The 20,133-nt window shown below is 48.4% G+C and overlaps 1 protein-coding gene across 2 annotated transcripts in view; it reads left to right on the forward strand.

Annotated features, from left to right (window-relative positions):
• Nucleotides 1-20,133, forward strand: part of CLVS1 (clavesin 1) — a 415,580-nt gene that overhangs the window by 94,282 nt on the left and 301,165 nt on the right. For both annotated transcript variants that reach the window (XM_060287675.1, XM_060287672.1), the window contains exons 4-5: nt 14,244-14,322; nt 15,143-15,215. In XM_060287675.1, coding sequence (XP_060143658.1) covers nt 15,180-15,215 — 36 coding nt within the window. In that variant the 5' untranslated portion in view covers nt 14,244-14,322; nt 15,143-15,179. The remainder of the gene's footprint in view (nt 1-14,243; nt 14,323-15,142; nt 15,216-20,133) is intronic.

A 20,133-nucleotide genomic window follows, 5' to 3' on the forward strand; every position in this document is an offset into this window, starting at 1 on the left:
CTTATGGTGCCAATGCACACCTGGTTGTAATGAATTCAGCCCAAGGTCCCTGAATCTGGGACATCATTTTCCTGCCATCCCTGTCCCCGGGACACCAACCTTACAGGAGACCCAGCACTTCTCCCCGGAGGGCACATCTCAGCACTTACAACCTGCTCACAAGGACGCGTGTGCGCTTGCCCTTTCTGCTTCTCCAGCTGTGGCCTGTGCGGACACACACTTAGCTTTGGCACTTTCCATCCCAGACAGGTCACCACCAAGCCTCACGCGCATGCAGGGGCTCAGCCCTAGATGTGGGTAGCTAGTGTGTCAAGGTGACCGCACCAGCATGAGAATCCTGTCAGGACCATCAGAGACAGGCATGAGCTCATCCAGGGAAGCTGGACCCAGGATGCTCCAGGGTGGCCTGTTAACAGATGCTCCCACAGGGCGAGGTATCCAGGCCCCCTCCCCCATGCTCTCCTCCACTCCCCGCGGCTAGCTTGCGCTGACTCTCCCTCGCTTCCCTTCCTTTGCGAGAGCACTTACTATATATCGGGCACCTCGCGTACTTTTTCTTTTCATTTTAACAACCCCACAGCATAGCCATTTGTGTTTAAAAGCGAAGCCATTAGGAAATGAGAAACATTAAGGAAGCCCGGCCAGAGTGCCGGCAGTGGGCTTTGACCCCAGGTCTTCGGGCGGCAAAGTCTGCATGTGGAAGCACCGTGGGGTGCCAGCCCTCCGCAGATGCAGGGCAGGTACAGGGGTGGGTGGGGAGGGCAGAGCTTCGGGGTCGGTGTCCTGGGCAGGACTGCGCGGCCCGACTTGGCACCGCCTGTGCTGCCTCTTCCCATCCACGCCAGCACACCCCCCAATCCGGCAAGTCACCACCTGTCTTCACGCTGTCCTTTGTTTTTCATTCATTACGCTGTAGGTTCACTGCCGCATCCCACATCCAGGGAGGCATCTTGACTTTGCAAACCAAACATGTCCCGCTTGCTCTGGAAGACGTGTCGTCTGGAGAGGTTGCCCGCAGACTGCTGCGCTCCTCGCGGCTCAGGGCTCTTGGCAACTGCGGTCCCAGAGGTGGCACTCCCTGCCGGGGAGGAACCTCGGCCTCTCCCTGACCTCCGTCTTCTTTTCCCTCGCCGTCTGTCTTGGAATCCCTCTCCCATTTGCATCGAGGGTCTTGTCCTGCCGACCTCAGGACGCCCCCACCCTGGGCAGGGAGAAAGCAGCGTGGCTTGGAGGAGGTAGGGGACAGACAGGCAGTGCAGGGTGGGCCGTGTTCCTGCCTCAGGCCTCACTCATCCCAGCCTGAGCCTCCCCGGAATCACCGAAGGCCGTAGGCTGGCAATTCCTCAGCTCCAGTGGCCAGTTACATCAGCCAATAAATACAGGTGGAAAGAGCAGAGGTTCCTTCCTGGCCCCTTTCTAGAACCTTCCTTGAACCACACGATTCCAATCCGCAGCTGCAGCTGGGAGTGTGTTTCAGGGACTTCATTTCAGACAACAGCCCCTCCTTGCTCAGCTCCAAACTGCATTCTGCATCTCCTCTCTCTCTCTCTCTCTCTCTCTCTCTCTCTCTCTCTCTCTCTGGGTCCCTCGGTCATCCTCTTTCCAGGCTTCAAAAAGGGGAAGGGTTTGGGAAGCAACTCCAAACTCTGATTTTGTGTAGGGAGAAGGCTTTCACATGAAGAAATAAAAGAATATGCATTAATAGCTCAGAAAACAATGGTAATATTTAATTAACCTTTTGGAATGGCTTCTCTGCAAATCTGCACGTGTCAGCTCCTCTTCCGAACAGAGGGACTGTGTGTACCTCTGCCAAAATCAACATGCTGGGTCCGTGCTTTTCTTCTGTGGGGATTTCACAAGGGGGTGGGGTGGGGAGAGATGCCCCCTGCCCCTCCCCCCCCCAATCCGTTGTTTTACTTTAAAAATTCATGCGATCCAGCTGCCCTCGTCAGGGCTGGATGTGGCCTGCGGTGCTGCACAGCTGAGGACCCCAAGTCACAGCCTGGCTCTCTCTCCTGTCATTGCAGCAGACAGGCCGCGGGCTCCTAGGGGAGTGCGGGTCAGGTCTGATGACAGCAGAAATCAACTCCTCGCACTTGGGGCTCTCGAGCATCGTGCATGTCCACAGGACAAAGGGAATTCAACTCATCTGCAAGTGTCAACGCTCTGGCTTTTTTAGTGATCTTTTTTCTTTTAAAGGTGGTGTGCCCCTCTCATGGTGTGACATGAGGCATCATGTCATCCAGGGAGCACTGGGGTTGGCTCATTAAAATATCACCTGGTTGAAGTAAATCGGTGTGGATGGGATTGTTTAAGGTATTCCCCTCGTGGAGCTGGTGTGTCAGGCTGAGCACACTTGTTACTCCCATCATGGGCTAAATGGAAACACCTCCTTTCTTGCTCTGCACCCCATACCTGCTTTAATGAGCAGGTCTCACAATGTAATTAGAAGCCTGGGTTGATGGGTGGTAACTAATATATTTCATTTTCCGTTACCAACAGCAGTAGCAGAAAGAATTGGGAAGGGGGATATTTTGCTCTTTGGGACTTCCAGAAATTAAAGAGTGTGCACATCAAGAAGATGGATGTGGAACAGTTGATTTGTATCCATCAATGAAGCAATAAGATGCATTTTGAAATGTTAAAAAGATTGCTGTAACTTATTTTTTAAAAAAACGGCTTTTTGCTGTTGCTTTTGTTTTGAACCATCAAGGAAAAAAGTTTGGGGATTTTAAGAAACATGGCAAATCTGCCCAGCTTTGGGTAGAAAGGTTCAAAGCCCATGAAGACTTGATCAAGGTGGAAGATACACAGGTGATCAGATGAAGCAATTATTTGATTGCTAAGCTCTCTCCTTTCCTGATTGGAAGGACATAGCACAGTTGGGTACACCAATTGCAAAATGAGCTTATCTCTGTCACTCTAGCAAGATCAAAAGATGTAGGGATCAAGAAATTAGGCTTGACTATTTACAAGAGCCAAGACATGGAAGCAACCTAAATGTCCGTCAACAGATGAATGGATAAAGAAGATGTGGCACATATATACAGTGGAATATTACTCAGCCATAAAAAGTGAAATAATACCATTTGCAGCAACACGGATGGACCTGGAGATTATCATACTAAGTGAAGCAAGTCAGATAGAGAAAGGCAAATACCATACGATATCACGTGTGGGATCTAAAATATGATACAAATGAACTTACTTACAAAACAGAAACAGACTCACAGACATGGAAAACAAACTTATGGTCACCAAAGGGGAAAGGGGGGGAGGAATAAGTCGGGAATTTGGGATTAACAGATACACACTACTATATATAAAACAGAAAAACAACAAGGACCTACTGTATAGCCCAGGGAATGGTATTCAATATCTTGTGATAATCTATAATGGAAAAGAATCTGAAAAAGAATATATATATATTCTTTGCTGTACACCAGCACACTTTGCTGTATACCAGAAACTAGCACAACGTTGTAAATCAACTGTACATCAATAAAAAAATAAAATAAAAACACAAATAGTAGAATACTAAAAATAAAACAAGAAATTATGTTCGAATGTGTGAGATCTTCCCTGAGATGATGAGGACAGTGCCTTTCCAGAAGAAAAAGTAGCTCACCAGTGAGGGTCCCGCGTGGAGCAAGATGTGACCATCAGTGACTCACCTCACACAGCAAAAGGATGAGAGCATCTCAGTGACCATAATGAGCCAGAAGTGTTACAAATATCATGTCTTCTGGTAACAATTGCTGGGTCAAGAGCCAAGGACTTTTTAGTCCCTAAAAGCGTGGAAGGTAATAGGAAGTAAGCTTTCCTGGAGGCAAAAAGAAAATTCACGGTTTGTTTACCAGCCTGCACTTAGAGACTGCTTAGCGTATTCACGCTTGTTCTCAGCACTTACATGCCTTATCTCATTCGATCCACGTAACAAACCTATGAGGTATTTACTGGTGTTAGCCTGACTTTACAGGTGGGGCCTCTGAGGCACAGAAGGGTTAAGAAACTTGCCCAGGGTCACACAGGAGCTACTGATCTGAGTAACAGTTGAAGAGCCGAGTTGAAGAGGAAGGTATCCATTATATCCACTGGTCTATATTTTTTAAACGGCTTTCTCGTTTTAACTTGTCTTCATTGTGTTTAGTAATCGGCCTCGGCTGCTCAGCCTGACTTTCACAGACTCTGGTAGTGCTGAGTGTCTCCAACGTCAGGCTCTTCTGAGAAGCCAGCCCCACTCCTGCATCCACCCCAGGATGTGAGGCAGAAACAGGACAGATCTCAGATTTTGGGGAGAGCATATCCCACTCAGGGACAAAACCCAGCCAAACTGAGAAATGAGAGTGAGGAGGGCAAGGGGTTCTGTGTGTGTGTGTGTGTGTAATATCCCCTCCCCCTCCCCCTCCCTTCCCCTCCCCTCCCCCTCCCCTCCCCTCCCCTCCCCTCCCCCTCCCCTCCCCCTCTCCTCCCCTCCCCTCCCCTCCCCCTCCCCTCCCCCTCCCCTCCCCTCCCCTCCCCTTCCCCTCCCCCTCCCCTCCCCTCCCCTCCCCCCTCCCCTCCCCCCTCCCCTCCCCCCTCCCCTCCCCTCCCCCCTCCCCTCCCCTCCCCCTCCCCCTCCCCTCCCCTCCCCTCCCCTCCCCCTCCCCTCCCCTCCCCTCTCCCCTCCCCTCCCCTCCCCCCTCCCCTCCCCTGTCCCCTCCCCTCCCCTCCCCTCCCCTCCCCCTCCCCTCCCCTCCCCTCCCTTCTCCTCCCCCTCCCCCTCCCCCTGACAAGGGAAGCTCAGCTTCAGGAGGGAATTAGAAAGGGAGGCAGGATGGCAAACCAACAGGGACACTTACTGGTAGACAAATGAGCACAGCTGCCATACTGGACTTTCACCATGTGGCCCAGTGCTCCATCAACCACTTTAGTCTGCAGACTTGAGTGCATGTAAGTAACTTCAGTAGTCCTGAGAACTGGGAAGGACCTTAACACAGGACCTGGGAGAAGGACCTGATTTCTAGCCTGGGCATGTTTCAGCCATCCAGAGTTCACACACAATATGGCGAGCCGGGCAATTTCTCAATGAGGAATAGCAGCACATGGATGTAATACTATGGGGTCCTGCAACCCAAAGTGTCTTATGTATGGGCCACGAACGCAAAGTGGCCTCATTTGTCTCTCAGGAGGTTGATTTGGGGCCAGGGAGTAGCCTCTTCACCAAGGGCTCTTTCTGACGTTGAAAACCAGAGGCCACCAAAGGACAATGTGAGTAGCAAAGTCATCGGTGACTGCGGATGGTGGAACTCACCACCACGCCAAGGGAATTCTTTGGTGTCCCACGTATTCAAGCCTGTTAATTCCCCGAGCTGCTAAACGATCACAGTTAGTGATTAGCACTCTTGGAAAATCTAAGTTGACTCCCAAGACGTGGAGGAAGAAAACTGTATGTGCATACAGAACAGTGGAGACTCTGTGTGTGTGTGTGTGTGTGTGTGTGCGCGTGCGTGTGTGTGTGTGCGCGCACGCACGCATTTGTGCAGGCAAGTGGTGAGAAGCTGAGGGTTTGAGCAGTTTTCCGAGATTCCCCAGAATATGGAAGGCTTGTGATGCATATGCGAGAGCTGACAAGTACACCAGAAGGTGAGGAAATGGCTGGAAGCAACGCTAATGCCACTCCATCTGGAAGGAGGGATACTGTTTAGTACGTCTGGAAAGTATTATTTCTGCAAATAGCTCAACCTCTATCAACTTTCAGGCAGGGATCCCGATCTGCTGCCAAAGTGAGATCTCCCTGACGGCTCTGTGGTGGGAGCAGCTGAGCGAATGAATGGACAGCAGAAAGCAGGAACTCTGCGGAGATGGCGGCCGTGAAGGTACCACACGGCAAGCACCTGCCTCTCTCCAAAAGCACAGCCGGGGCTTCACATCACATTAGGCCAGGGCTGTGCTCGGGGAGGGCTGAGCCTGGTGGGATTTCTGGGCTCAGCAGCCATCTCCCACAATTTCTCACCATTTCTGGGCTCAGAAAAGCCCCCAGTGTAGTTAGCCAAATGGCTTTCCTGCATTGATTTTGATACCCCTGGGTATCTTGGAGGAAATTAAGTCCATGTGTTTCTGATTCCGTTGCCATTAGCACATGAAAACGCTGTTTTGTGAGACTTATGGGATGCCGTGGGTGCCTTCGCACGGTGCTGCTAAATGCCGTAAAACCGTCTAGCCAGACACGAAGGTGCAAGAAGCCGGGTGCGTTCTGTTGCCGCCATTTCCCTGCCTCTCCAGAAGGCAATGTGTTTTTGCATCCTTTCTGAGTGTAGCACAACACGTTTTCTCATGCCTGTTAACCATCTATCATCTCCAATTTGAATGAAGCTTTATTTGTGTGGATGATGAGAAATTGAACTTAACCACTAAGAGCTGGACAGGATTCCTACTAAAGCAGCCACGAGACTCGTACTGGTCTCCAAGTCCATGGGCAGAAAGGCCGGCTAAAATGCACCCCCAGAGAGGCCCGCTCAGGCTCTGGTCTGCAACCCTGAAAAGCAGTAAGTATGTGCTGGTGGGGAGAAAGTGGGAGAGTCCTGGTCTGCAAGCACGAGAGAAGGGCCCTGCGGCTTTCCGTCTCTGAACTTCCTCCATGATAATCATCTGGTCAAATGCCATGGGTTTAGGGCCCTCTCTAGGCCTGGCATTCTGTGATTAAAAACTGGCCCCTGTTTGCCCTTAGTTATCATATTCATTGCCTGATTTCATGTATTAAATCCTTAGTGTGTTCAATTCAATATTGAGGACACAATGATGAAAAGCGTGCTTTTGCCTTTGGAGGGAGGAGAAAGGGGCGGGGACTAATTTGTCGAGCACTGGCTATGAGTCAGACCTAGCACTAGGGGCTTTATTTGCCAATCCCATGTGATCTTCACAAGAATACTCTAAAGCAGGCATTATTGGCCCCATTTTGTAGATGGAATTGCAGGAAGGATGAGGAAGATTAGATAATTTGCTCAAGGACACAGTTTGTAAATGGAGGAGTTGGGAGATACAGTCTCTTATCTCTGACACCAAAGCTCTTGTTATTTTCTCTCCTCCTTACTGTTTCTTGCAGTTTAATGTGATCAATGTTAATACTGTGATCAGATGTATAAAATGTAATATTTTATACCTGGAATCACAGAGGAGGGTAGTCCCTAATTCCACTAAGGAAGTAATAGGAGATTTCACTTGAGAAGATATTTGTGTTGGGTTTTGAAGGATGAGCAGGAGTTGGCCAAGTGGAGATGGAACACGGGTTGGGGAATGGCAGAGGGAATGGTGTGTGCAAAGATACAGGGTGAAAAGGAGAGCAAGGTGTTTCGGGTACTGAAAATATAACACAACTCATTTCTGCAACAATGATGAATGTTTAAACTGCTGAAACGGTTCTGGTCATATTTCTCCTGTGGACCCACTTAAATCTTGAGTGTGCATTTTCTTATCAGAAAGATAAGACCTCTGGTCTTCTTCGACTTCCAGTCCAGGCTCATTACTTCACCTATTGGGCTAGGCAGGATGCCATCTTTGAGAACAGATGACTTCTCTTCAAGTGCTGGGGTTGGCTTTGACTTGAGTCAGGCTTGACGAACTCTTGGTGCAGAAGGGGTTCCCTAAATTTTTCTCCACTTACGTTATCCTCAAAGATGCTTTGCTCTTCACTTGCAACAGAGAAAGTTGAAAGCACAGCTGGTGGCAATTTTGCTTTGAATTTGGAGGTTGTGGAGCAAACGGGAAATTTCACGCTGCAGCCGTGGGGGAGGTCCACCGAGCTTTAGTAACTTACACGGTGTGTCCACAACCTGCTTCCCATGAAATTGCCTATCAGCTCAAGGGAGCAACTGGAGAGTGGCCATTGAGCTGCTTGTCTAGAAGGCTCTCTGGATTTTATAACTAGGCTGACTCCAGCACTTTCATAAAACCACATTCTCCTGTGCTTGGACAGGTCGAACTTGGCCTGTACCCCCTTCCCACAGTCCCTTTGCTTTCTGAAGCAGTGTGGTCTGATCCCATCATAAGGATTTCAGGAGGTCTCTCAACGTCTGGCAAGGGGTGTGCTGTGCTCCTGACTGAACACACTTGCTTACCTTGATCTAGAATTTAACCTGTGGCTGGAGTGCCTTTGGTGATGTGTCTGTGCTTCTAATAACGTCTGAAGCGATCCTTTGGGTGCTGTTGTCAGCCAATTGTGAGAATCCAGCCCTCCATTTAGACCGAGGGGACCTACTTCTAGTCCAGAATCTTGCCCTAAAAAATAAACTTCATCGTCTGTCAAGTGAAGAGTTCAGACTAGATAATTGCTAAGGACCTGTCCAGCTCTCAAATGCCCCAAATTTCTCTTGTTCTAGCTGTGCCAGAGGTTGAGAACCACTGCTTTCTCTCAAGGACAGGCTCACTCTCCCAGTATCATTCTGAAGCCGGTTACAGGTCCCACAACCCCATTCTACCTTTCCCTCTTTGCTCCATTCAAACAAATCTTCATGTCCTTGGCTGTTTCTCAGATTTCCCAAACATATCCTCACCCACATGGACATGAAACTCTCTGGAACCGTCTCCGTGGTCCTCGCATAACCCTCCAGTTGCTCCTTCCAAACAGAATGCCAGTGTGGGCTTGACTACACTGCGGCTGTGTGGCTGGCTGGGTGTGGACGGTCAGGTTCTGCCCTTCCAAACCTTCCTTTCGCGAGAGCTAAGCCACGTCGGAGAGCTTGCAGCCCGCTCTCTCCTCCAGTGGGCATCTTTGGGAGTATGGGCAGCATTAAATATGTTACAAACATGGCGGCTAACAACGACTGTCCTGGACCCATTCCCCTCCTGGCTTGTGCAGAGAGAGACCGGTCAGGTGGTGTGGAAATGTTGTTGGCAGGAAGCATCACCCCCTCGATTTGGGAATGAAGGACCATAAATTGTGGCTGCCTTCCAAACTGCCAATAAATAAGTAAATATAGAGAGTGTTGACATTGGTCTGCCTGCCAAACTCCAGGTTGTTTCTGTCCTCATATTGTGGAGTTATTGAACAGGCTGTTGAGAAGTAGCCTCCATTCTACTTGGAATCTCTCCTGTTGGAGACCTGTCAGTCGGCTTTCTGGTCCTTCTTGGAGAGTGAGACAGTCTGTCCAGCATGAGTTTATTCATAATGATGATCAGCAACGGGGTGAAATGGAGCCATTTCTAAGGATGAAATGTTGTCCACAGATACTTAAGCTATAGTTTGGAATAACCGCTGAGCTCCTGAGAGGGTGCTCGTTCAGCGTGCCGTGATCAGGAGAGATGGACTCAATTTCCTCTTGGTCCACAGACTCACAAGGGTTTTCACCTCTGCCTCCTGAGTTAGAGGATTTTGTGCACTGACTGAGTGTGAATTCAGACAAGATGGTGGCCGTGTTCCACGTAAGAAAGGCATTGAGAAGAAGCAGCTAGTTTACGTTCACATGCCTAGTGCTTAATGGGTACCTGTCACATGAGAGGCGCTTAATTAATATTTGTGGCAGCAATGAGTTAATTTGGAGACGCACTGCTTCCTCTCTGCTGTGATTACGCTCTCAGGCTGTTCCTGATTCTGAATTACTCCAGAGCTGTTCTTCCAGGATGTCTTAAAGCTTAAGATTTGTTTCTTTCAGAGGCTTCTCTTGCTACCTACTCACGTCCAGCCTTCTCCTTTGGATCTTCGCCACCAGCATCCTGCAGGGCTCCCCATAAAGGCGGTTCTAGCCCACCCTGCACTCATCCTTTTCCTGTCCTGAAGCAAGGAAGGTCTCGAAAGTTTTCAAGGAAAAGGGAAAAAGGAAGGGGAAAGCAGTGAAACAATTTAAAAAGAAAAAAGAAGAGAAGGGAGAAAACACATGCCTACAAATCCCATGTACTTCCTCCCTTCTTTTTCTTTTTTAATTGTTTTACTGCTTCCCTGTTCCTTTTTCCCTTTTCCTTGAACAATTTCAAGACCCTCCCATGACAAACAACTCACAAAATCTAACTGAGAAACTGAGGAAAGAGAAGGCAAAGGAAAGAGAAAGCAAAGAGGAATGAATAGCACAATAACTTCTCTTTTCTTAACACCCAATGGGGTTTTCTCCCTTGCTGCCTGGTCTCCGGAGCAGAGCCTAGAGCCTTAAAGGGCCATGCACACTTCAATTTTCCACTATTGTTTTGACAGCTGAAGAGCAGAAGAATTAACCCTTTGAATCAAAGTCTTCTGTAGTTTGTTTGGTTACTGCTTTCCTTCAAAGTGTGATTTATCATCAGCCTATTAAGGTATGGTGTGAGGACACACACACACATATTGAATGGTACTGGGTTTTTGACTAGTTTAGAAATTACTGCATTCTTTTCACAGTCTCATGGCATCTGAGCTACCCAAAAGTTCCCATTAATGGTTTTGAGACAAGACTTTCAGGTAATTAGGGAGATTCTAGTTTCCAAGAAAGGCTCATCTCTTCAGAACCCCAGTTCCAAAGAATTGTGGATTATTGGTATGCAAAGCTCAAGGGACAGCCTTCAATTGGGGGCTGCTATAGTTTATGGGCAGCTCATGCCACACCATAACAGTAAAGTTACATAAACGTGCCCCTTACCTGTTTCACATTTTAAAGAATATAATAAGCATGTTTGTGTCTATAAAGAGACGTAAGCCCCATGATTGTTGTGTTTTTTGTCCATTAGGGTCTTGAATATACTTGCACTATTTGTATTTTTAATGGTGCGAAAGTACCCAGAGGGTTAGTGGCAAAGGAAGAGAGTTGTAAAAATGGAATAAATAAATAAATTTGAATTTAAAAACTCTGAGTTTAGTGATGTCTGACTTCCTCTATTCATGCCATCGCTACTCTTGTTGCTTTTTGATTTTTGTTTTGCTTCTTGACTGTTGTTGTTTTCCACCAAAGCTGTCATTTATCGTGAGAACAAGAGCAGCCATGTGTTGATTTTTCTGGATCCTTTTTGGACACTGTCCCAGTGCTAATGAAGGCCCTTCCAAAGTGCTAAAGCGCTGGTGCCAAACTCAGTTATGCTGAAAACAATAGAGGAGAGGGGTACACAGACAGCGTGTGTATCCCCCCATGCATGTGTACACACCAGGAGATATGTATATATTGTGTGATTTTTTAAGTTGCCTTTATTTATTTATTTATTTATCACACTCGGAGATATCTGAACCGATACGTGTGTATGTGCACGCAGACACACATGCGTGTTTGTGCGCACAGAACGTGTGCGTTGGAGCTACACGGAGGGGAAGGCGGGGGCTGAACTTTTACCAAAGGACTTGTTTGCGTCTGCTTGCAGAAAGTGTTCGTGGATCAAAAGATGAACAGAATCTCTGAGTTTTACGGTGTCCTCATTTGTGGGTTTAGAAGCTATTAAAGATGCATATTCACCAACTTAAAAAAATTTAGACGTGAATGTAAATATTGTTGTCGATCTTATTTGTTTTATTAAGAGATGAGGATCCTACTTCGAGAAGCGCCTAGAAAGCCCTTAGCTTAGGCTCAGCTGCTGTGCTTATATTGAGAAGGTCTCCAACACTGGCCTCGGAGTACTTCTGAGGTGGTGTATTGCCCGAAAAAGGGGGAGATTTTGTTACTGGGCTCTCTCTCCCCTCCATACATTTCCCCCTGCCTTTTTCCCAACGTGTAATTATTCTTTCCTCGATTTGTTTACAGGGCTTGGAGATGGGGACAGAGTTCTCTGGCGACCATGCAACTGAGCAATCGCCCTAAAGAGGAGCATTTAGAAGCTATAAAACCTAAATGCCCTGCCATGCATCATCACACTGCAGTTATTCAAATTTAGTAAATTAAATTAAATAATCTCAAATTACTTGATTTCGGGGCTTTAAAAATTCATCTCTATGGTGCCCAGTAGTCAATTTCCTTTATTATTATTGTTCATCAAGTAGAATTTATGTTTTTGATGAATCAAAATCCTTGCTCGTTTCGCCGGCCCAAGCCGAGTAGGCTGTGTCGGTGGCTCGGTGCGCCATCTACCGGCCGGTTCGGGCACGACCGCCGTCTCCGGAGCTCCGGGAGCGGCGCCGAAGGCCGGTGTGGCCGCTTCGCACTCGTCACTGTAAACATCCTAGGCAGGACCGAGCTCTCAGCGAGTGTGTTAACTGCTCCCTTGGGCTTTGCCGTTGTGGGTCAACTTGAAGTCGCGGGGACAACCCAGGGAGATTTGCTGTCGAGGCCGGAGGAGGGTTTTCTGTTCCCGCTGCAAAGCCAGCACGGTTTGGTCTGCTAGCAGCTCTGCTGCTCCCATTCTTCTTTATTAAAGGCCAGATGATCTAATCAAACTGCTGTTTACCCGGCTGATCTGGGAAGCCATTCCTTCATTACCAAACGCCAGTCTCTGCTCTTGCACGACACTGTTTAAAGAGAACATTGATGCGCAGAGACGGTGACTGCCGATATGCCAAGAGCATGATTTCCCAGATAAAGACAACGCTGAATCTTGCCATGTGCGATGTTTTAAAAAGTATTTTATTCCCAGGGAAATTTTTTCCCTTCAACACTCTAAGACAGAGTCGAATTCTGGCGTGGTCAGGGCAACTGCAAACCATCCATTGTTGTAGAGGTTGGTTTAAACTGTGTTCAATGTAGTCATCCCGTTTAGCAAATAAACAACCATCCAGTGATAATTCTATGTGTTTTAGGAGGGAAATCCCTTCAAAGCAGCGTTAACATGTTCCTTACTTCAAACTTCTCTGACACCTTTTAATCTACGTTGCTTCACTAAAGTTCCGTAAATGTGCCACTCACGTGCTTTCACAGTGTTTTAAGAACATAGTAATCCACATGTCCCAACGAGGGTCCCAAGCAGAGGACTCAGAGTAGGTATTTATGTGCGAGCCTTCTAATTTGTCAGCCACCTCCTTTCCCAGTCAAATGGTTCAACACAGCAACAGATGGTGTTCTGGGCTTTTTTTTGCTGAGTTTGGGATGGTCTATTTTGTGCTTTCTCAGGGAGATTTTCACTGTTATTAATCAATTCAAATGAGATGCTAGAACCGCCTCTGAAAAGTTAAGTTCACCTCACCAAGCCCCACAGTTCAGAGAATGTTTTTCTCATCCTCCAAAGGAACTCTCCTTCCCTCTCCTTAAAAGGAAGCCTCTCTCCCTACAGCACCATTCCCCACAGTTTCCAAGCATTTTCTTCAGATGTTTGTACAGGAAAGAAGTGTAAGGAAGCAGTTGCCGGGTTGGGAACAAAAGCACATAATTTATAGTTCTTCTGCACGTGTGAAGTTACAGATCTCTGGAGATTGTGCGACCACTTTATTTTCCAGGCAAGCGTCAAAACTAAGTAACAGCCTTCATTTGGTTCAAGAAAAGCAGACGGAACGGTGCTAGATGGGTTTGTTACTGAGCTTGCATTTAATGCAGAAAATCCCATTCTTAAAGGACGCAGGGCCTGAGAGCCTCCCTCCTTGCTACTCAGAAGAAAAATCAAAGACTCTTTGGTCGGGTCGTTAACGTTCAAGGTGGAATCACCTTTGCTTCATCTGATGACTGAAGGCAAACTCTTCTAAGTGTCTTGACCGTGCACTTCACGTTGTGTTGGTAGTATTACCAGGAGGATCCATTTGGGGACAGTTATGTCACGGTCCTGCTTTCGTGCAAGTTCCCCAAGGCTTCTCCAACCAGCCAGCACGCAGTCCGTGTGCCGTGGCCTGGAGTCACCCTCTTGCATCCTGGTCTACCTGCCTTAGCATTATGGCTTTCTAGCTCCTGTCTAATATAATAATTTGTTTCATGGGTTTTTTCCTCTACTGAATATAAAGGAGTTGGCAAAGAAACACGGGTATGAATTAGCTCCCCCAAACTCAGTCTTTAATCTGTTTGGCTTATTCTTTTATGGAGAAAACCAGAAACAAAGTGTCTAAAGGTTGTGCTATCTGACACCAGATTCCCTGTAGGAAAGAGGTATGGGCTGAATTGTGTCCCCTCCAAATTCACGTGTTGAAATTCTAACCCCCTAGTACCTCAATATGTGGCCTTATTTGGAGACAGCGTCTGTACAGAGGTAATCAAGTTAAATGAGGTCATTAGGGCGGGCCCTCATCCAATATGGCTGGTGTCCTTATAAGAAGGGAAGATTAGGACACAGACACACACAGAGGGAAGACCACGTGAGGACACAGAAGATGGCCATTTACACACCAAGGGGAAAGGCGCTTCTCTCAGGGCCCCCAGAAGGAACTAATTCTGCTGACACCTTGATCTCATATTTCTCACCTCCAGAACTGTGAGACGATACATTTCTGCTGTTTCCTAGTCTATGATTCTTCGTGACGGCAACCCTTGCAAACTCACACAGAAGGTGAGAAAGTTAATGCAGCTGTCGGTATATTCTGGTATTCCAAAACGACTTCTCTTATTTCGAAGAGTGGGAGGCTTATCTTCCCTGCGGGGAAATTGGTGTGTGATGGTGGTGGCGGTGGTGGTGGCGGCGGCGGCGGCGGTGGCGGCGGCGGTGGTGGTGGTGGTGATGGTGGTGGTGGTGATGGTGGTGGTGGGGAGTGTGTGTGTGTGTGCGCGTGTGTGTGTGGAGGGGGGTTGACAGCTCACTAAACGAAGCCTCAGGAGGTCTCCAGCCTGGCCCTGACCTAACCGCTGAATCCTGGGTAAAGCATACGTAGCACTGAAGTCTGTGCGGCATTACTGTCGTGTGCACAGTGTGGTTACTAGTGGGTGTAGCTGTCTTCTATTTCGCTTCACACATCTGGACACAAAAAAATTTTTCACGCTGACAGATCAGGCACTTCAAAACATAGTGCTTTATGCACCTTTTTTGCAGACCCTTAATATGATTTTGAACAGAGTTAAGCTCTATGGACCCGCAAACTGCATGCTAAGGTACCGTGGTCCCTCGGTATCCGAGGGGGATTGATTCCAGGACCCCTCATGGATGCCAGAATCTGAGGATGCCCAAATCCCTTATATAAAACGGCGTAGTGTTCAAATATAACCCGCGCACACCCTCCCGTATACGTTAAATCATCGCTAGGTTACTTGTAATACCTAATACAGTGTAAATGCTATGTAAATAGTTGACAGCACGGCAAATTCAAGTTTGGCTTTTTGGAATTTTCTGGAATTTTTTTTGAATACTTTCCATCTACCGTTGGTTGAATTTGCAGATGCAGGACCAGCGTATACAAATGGCTGACTGTCCTGATGTGCCCGTGTGTGGTGTCCAGACAGAAGGCTCAGGTGAGAGCTTTTGCTGGTGCTCTGAAAGGTGAGGCCTCTTCCATAAATACTCCTTAGGGACTTGCCTGGTTCATCTTTTCAGTTTTTCATCGATGCAGCTGTTTTTCCCAGGGAGTAGTTGGTCAGAGGCTTAGTTCTTTGCTGGACGCCGTGGGCGTTGAGTTTATCCTATACGGGGTTTGTAGTAACCTTCCAGAAGCTAACTTGTCTTGGTATCTGTAGAACACGACGAGCACAGCCACCACTCGGTACACGTGTTGAATTCGGGTTAGTGTCAGTAGATATGAGGAAACAACTACAACTTTAGGCTGGATTTGGTTTTTCTTTTCATGTTAGTAAATAAACATTTCAAAACCAAGTCAGATCATGAGAATTCAATTTCACTCGAGTGTAGAGCATTTTTGGACATCCCTGGCGGTCCGGCGGTTAAGACTCTGCGCTTCCACTGCAGGGGGCGAGGGTTTGATCCCTGGTCGGGGAACTAAGGTCCCGCATGCCCCATGGTGCAGACAAAAAAAAAAAAAAGGAGTGTAGAGCGTTTTTATTTTTATTTTCTTTAGTGCACCTCACTACATAACATTGACTTGTTAAAGACGTCCTGAAGTATTTTTTTGTGGAAAAGTGGATACAACTCAAAATGGTTCTTAAAAGGGATGGGAAGGTAGTGGACAAGTGGAGCAAAGAAACACCTTTCAAGTGGGCTTTTACTAAAATTCAGGAGAGTCTTTTTTTTTAAATCGAGTATTGTTACTAGTGTCCCTTTAAGAACCTGTGAGGTTACTAATGGATACAGGTGATGGTGACAGCCTTAAATAAACCTCCAGTAATAAACAAATCTTGGGGAGTTTTTGTAAGATTACCACCATCCCATGCCTGGTCCAATAGGGCAAGGAATGCAGGAAGGAAATGACCGTGATCATATCCATCACACCGTCACGCCCACGGGCGAGACAATGTTTCAAGGAGACTCACACTGTCTCCCAATAAAAGCCAACAAGGCTGTGCGTTAATATGGATCTTGTACTTTACAAAAAACTATTCCCTTCCCTGCCTTACGTTGTGTTTTACACACACACGCACACACACAAACTATGGAATTAAAAAGGATTCAGTAGACATTAGGCATCTGCTCTAGGGGTTTGGAAATTGAATACTAAGCGGGGCTCATCAAATGTCAAAAGTTGGAGCGGAATGAATAAAATAGGTAAAATGAGTGTCTAACTCAAAATTCTATATGTGTGTCACCTTTGCTTTGGGTCCGTATCACCACATAAATTTATAGTTTGACCCACTTAAAAATAACTCTCTTTTGCTGTTGAGATCTTTAAGGTCAAGTTCAAAAAGTGTCAGCACCACCATGATTTACCATTTTGCGTTTCTTTCCTGAATATTTTCTCTAGTGTTGTTGTGTTTGCCTCTCTGCGCGTTCCCATTTGCACCAGAAAACTGATGGGCTGTGTGTTTAGAATATCCAGGGTCTGGTTGGAATATGACAAATATCTGCATGGTTGTCCATTTTTCACTTGGCATCAGCATGTTTGAGGTGATACACTAAATATACTCATATGAAGTCATCTGACTTACAATATCGTTCCCCTCGAAGTCACCTGATTCTAACGTTCACGTTCTAAAACACGATCTTGGTTAGCGGTGAATCAACCATTCTGTGATAAGCAATTAAGAGAATATTTTCGGGGTAAAATAGAAAAGTATTGATGGGCTAAGCTGCGAGCACAAGATGACACCTTTAAAAACAATTTTTTTTTTGGCTGCGTTGGCTCTTCGTTGCGGTGCGCGGGCTTCTCATGGCGATGGCTTCCGTTGTTGCGGAGCACGGGCTCTAGGTGCATGGGCTTCAGTAGTTGTGGCAGGCAGGCTTCAGCAGTTGTGGCAGGCAGGCTTCAGTAGTTGTGGCTCGTGGGTTCTAGAGCGCAGGCTCAGTAGTTGTGACGCACGGGGCTTAGCTGCTCCGTGGCATGTGGGATCTTCCCGGACCAGGGCTCGAACCCGTGTCCCCTGCATTGGCAGGTGGATTCTTAACCACGGCGCCACCAGGGAAGCACCCCAAGGTGACATCTTTAAAGATTAACACGTGGAGGTATTGATTGGACAAATCTGTTTGGCACGAGCAGATGTATAGATAGGGGAGCCGGGTGTTGGGAGAAGTCTGTGAACGCATGTATTTGAGAATAACTCGCACAATTCATAAATAATCATAGTTACAATAAAGGCTCTGCCAGTGGCTTAGGGATCCAAGAAATACGACTTGATGTTAACATTTCACTTGAAGGATAGTTTAATTAATGCTGAATCATACAGTTATTCTTGTGAAAGTCCTGTACACATGACACTCCAAATTCATACCAAATGAATTTGTTCCAAGTGGGGTAATCACAGTCCACACCCAGTAACTAGTGACGACACGGCATTTAGGAGTCCAGGCGTTAGGGTACTGAAGGTAGCAATTCCCGGCCACTCTGAGGCGTTAGGTCGTGTCAAGCCCAATTCTGGAGGTTCCCCGGCATTTCAACGTGAGTTTCCCGGGTTCCAGATTTCTCTGCTGGCCACTTTGCCTCTGCTGGGCCAGATATGCTGAGAGCCTTGGGTCGTGGTCCCTTGCTCTTCTAAGGCTGCTGGATGCTCAAGGAATCTCCTAAGTAAACTGTTACCAAAGAAATGATGATGAGCTGAAGCAAATCACTAAGTCCTGTTTAACAGAGAACTTTCGAAGATTCCGGAACTGAGGGCTCCGTTCTTTGGTTGGTCTTTCTGATCCTCCCTTCCTGCTGCCTAAGCTTGTTGCATCCCGCAGCTTGCTCCGGCCTTCAGGGGGCTCCTGTAGCATCCTTCCCCTCTGCGTGGACTCACGCTGAGGCTCAGAGACCTGGAGGGTCTTCCCTCCAGGAAATGCATTTCACGGGCTTCCCTGGTGGTGCAGTGGTTGAGAGTCCGCCTGCCGATGCAGGGGACGCGGGTTCGTGCCCCGGTCCGGGAGGATCCCACATGCCGCGGAGCGGCTGGGCCCGTGAGCCATGGCCGCTGAGCCTGCGTGTCCGGAGCCTGTGCTCCGCAACAGGAGAGGCCACAACAGTGAGAGGCCCGCGTACCGCAAACAGAAACAAAAACAAAAACAACAGGACTTTATCCTCCACCAGCTCTGGTGGCTGTCAGCAGGGTTAGCTCCTGCTTGGGGGCACAGAGGGGGATTCTCTTCATCCCCGCACCGCCAGCGGCTAGCAGTGACCATCAGCCCTCGGTGTTCCTTGGATTACAGGGCAGCACTCCAGTCTCTGCTGCTGTGGTCACCTGGCTGTCCTCCTTCTTCCTCTGTCGTGTCACGTGGCTTTTCCCCCTCTGTGTGTGCCTGTCCCTGTGTCTCTTCTTATAAGGACGTCTGTCACAGTGGATTAAGGGCCCACCTGACTCCACCATGGCTTCATCTTAACTTACATGTGGAAAGACTCTATTTTCCATTAAGGTCACTTCCACCTCTGCCAGGAGTTAGGACGTCAACCTATCTTCTTGGGGGGACAGAGCTCAACCCACGTGGTGAATAACAGTGTGTTTCTGAGATGAGTACCTGGGAGAACCATGACCTGGAACCTAGCGTAGACAAGGGTAATTTCCAAGACCCACAGCCGTTCTCTGAGAAGTGGTCAGGCGATGGGCTGGGAGACACCGAGGGCCCGTATCCCTCTCGGGTGCTCCCTGCTGCCCCCACTCCTCATTCGGACTCCCCGCCAGCCCTCACATGCTGCCCCTGGCTCTCCCTCCCTCTGTCCGGCCCCTCTCCTCTGTTACACCCACATGCATCCCTGCCCTGGCCCTTCCTTCCTGCCTCCGCTTCTGCTTCAACTCCTCCTCCAGATGTGTGGACTCCAAGGAGGGTGCAGAAGGGACAGGGGGCGCACCCCGCTCCCCAGTCCGGATGCGTGCCATGCAGATGGTTCCAGTGGCCATGAGCAGATGTCACCGGGTCTGGGGACCTGGCTCTGGCCTCTGCAGTCTGACCAGGAGACGACAGCAAATACGATCGCTCACACCTATTAAGCGCTTCACGTGAGCCAAGGGGTGTGCTGAACACTTTACGTGTCGCTTGATCCCCAAGTGAAGTAACTGGCTCGAGGTAACCTCGCATGTTAGAGATGAGTTGGGACTTTAACCCGGCTTTATTTGCCACCAGCGTTTGAGTCCCCCACCTGGCGCCGGTGAGGGTGTGGTCTCCCCCTGAGTGTCTGGTTTACTGTGAGGCCCCTGCAGCTCCCAGGAAACTGGGTCAACGGTGGAGGGAGCACAGAGGGAGGGAGGCGGGGCAGGGAGAGCAGCCACTGGAACGTGAGTGGAAGTGAAACCTGTCACTTCTGGGCTGAGGTTTTGAAGAATCAGGGACGACTTTACCACTCTCTTTCCCCTCGTCTGTCAGGAGATAGTGGAATCATGAGATGAACCCACCCAGCCCACAGGGAGCCCTTGTGTTGGGCTGTTACCTGGGTGAGAAATACATTTTGATTGTGTTAAGCCACAGAAATGTTGGTACTTATTCTTTCCCTTAACTAACATAGGGTGTAAAACAGGACAGAAGGTCCAGGGTGATTTTAGTTCCCATGCGGCTCAGCCAGTCTCACTGTCCAACTCCTACGAGCCATGTTAAGGTCCACGACAGTTTCCTGGGACAGAGGACACTCCGACGCCGCTCCCCTGCGTTGGAACGTGTGTTTGCCTCTAAGGTCTCTTTGCCATAATCACAGAAACCACTGGAGAGCTCAGTGAAGCTCTGGCTCAGCCTGGCCCCTGGATGCCCCCGTGGGCTGCCCGCTTGGTGGCAGGTGGCCTGGGCCTGCCTGGGCAGCCCTGTGCCGATCTCACGAGACCCGCGGGTCTGCCTCCGTTCAGGATTTACTGCTAACAGGGCCGTAGT

The sequence above is a fragment of the Globicephala melas genome, chromosome 17 (genome assembly GCF_963455315.2).
Source record: "Globicephala melas chromosome 17, mGloMel1.2, whole genome shotgun sequence".
Classification (NCBI taxonomy): domain Eukaryota; kingdom Metazoa; phylum Chordata; class Mammalia; order Artiodactyla; family Delphinidae; genus Globicephala; species Globicephala melas.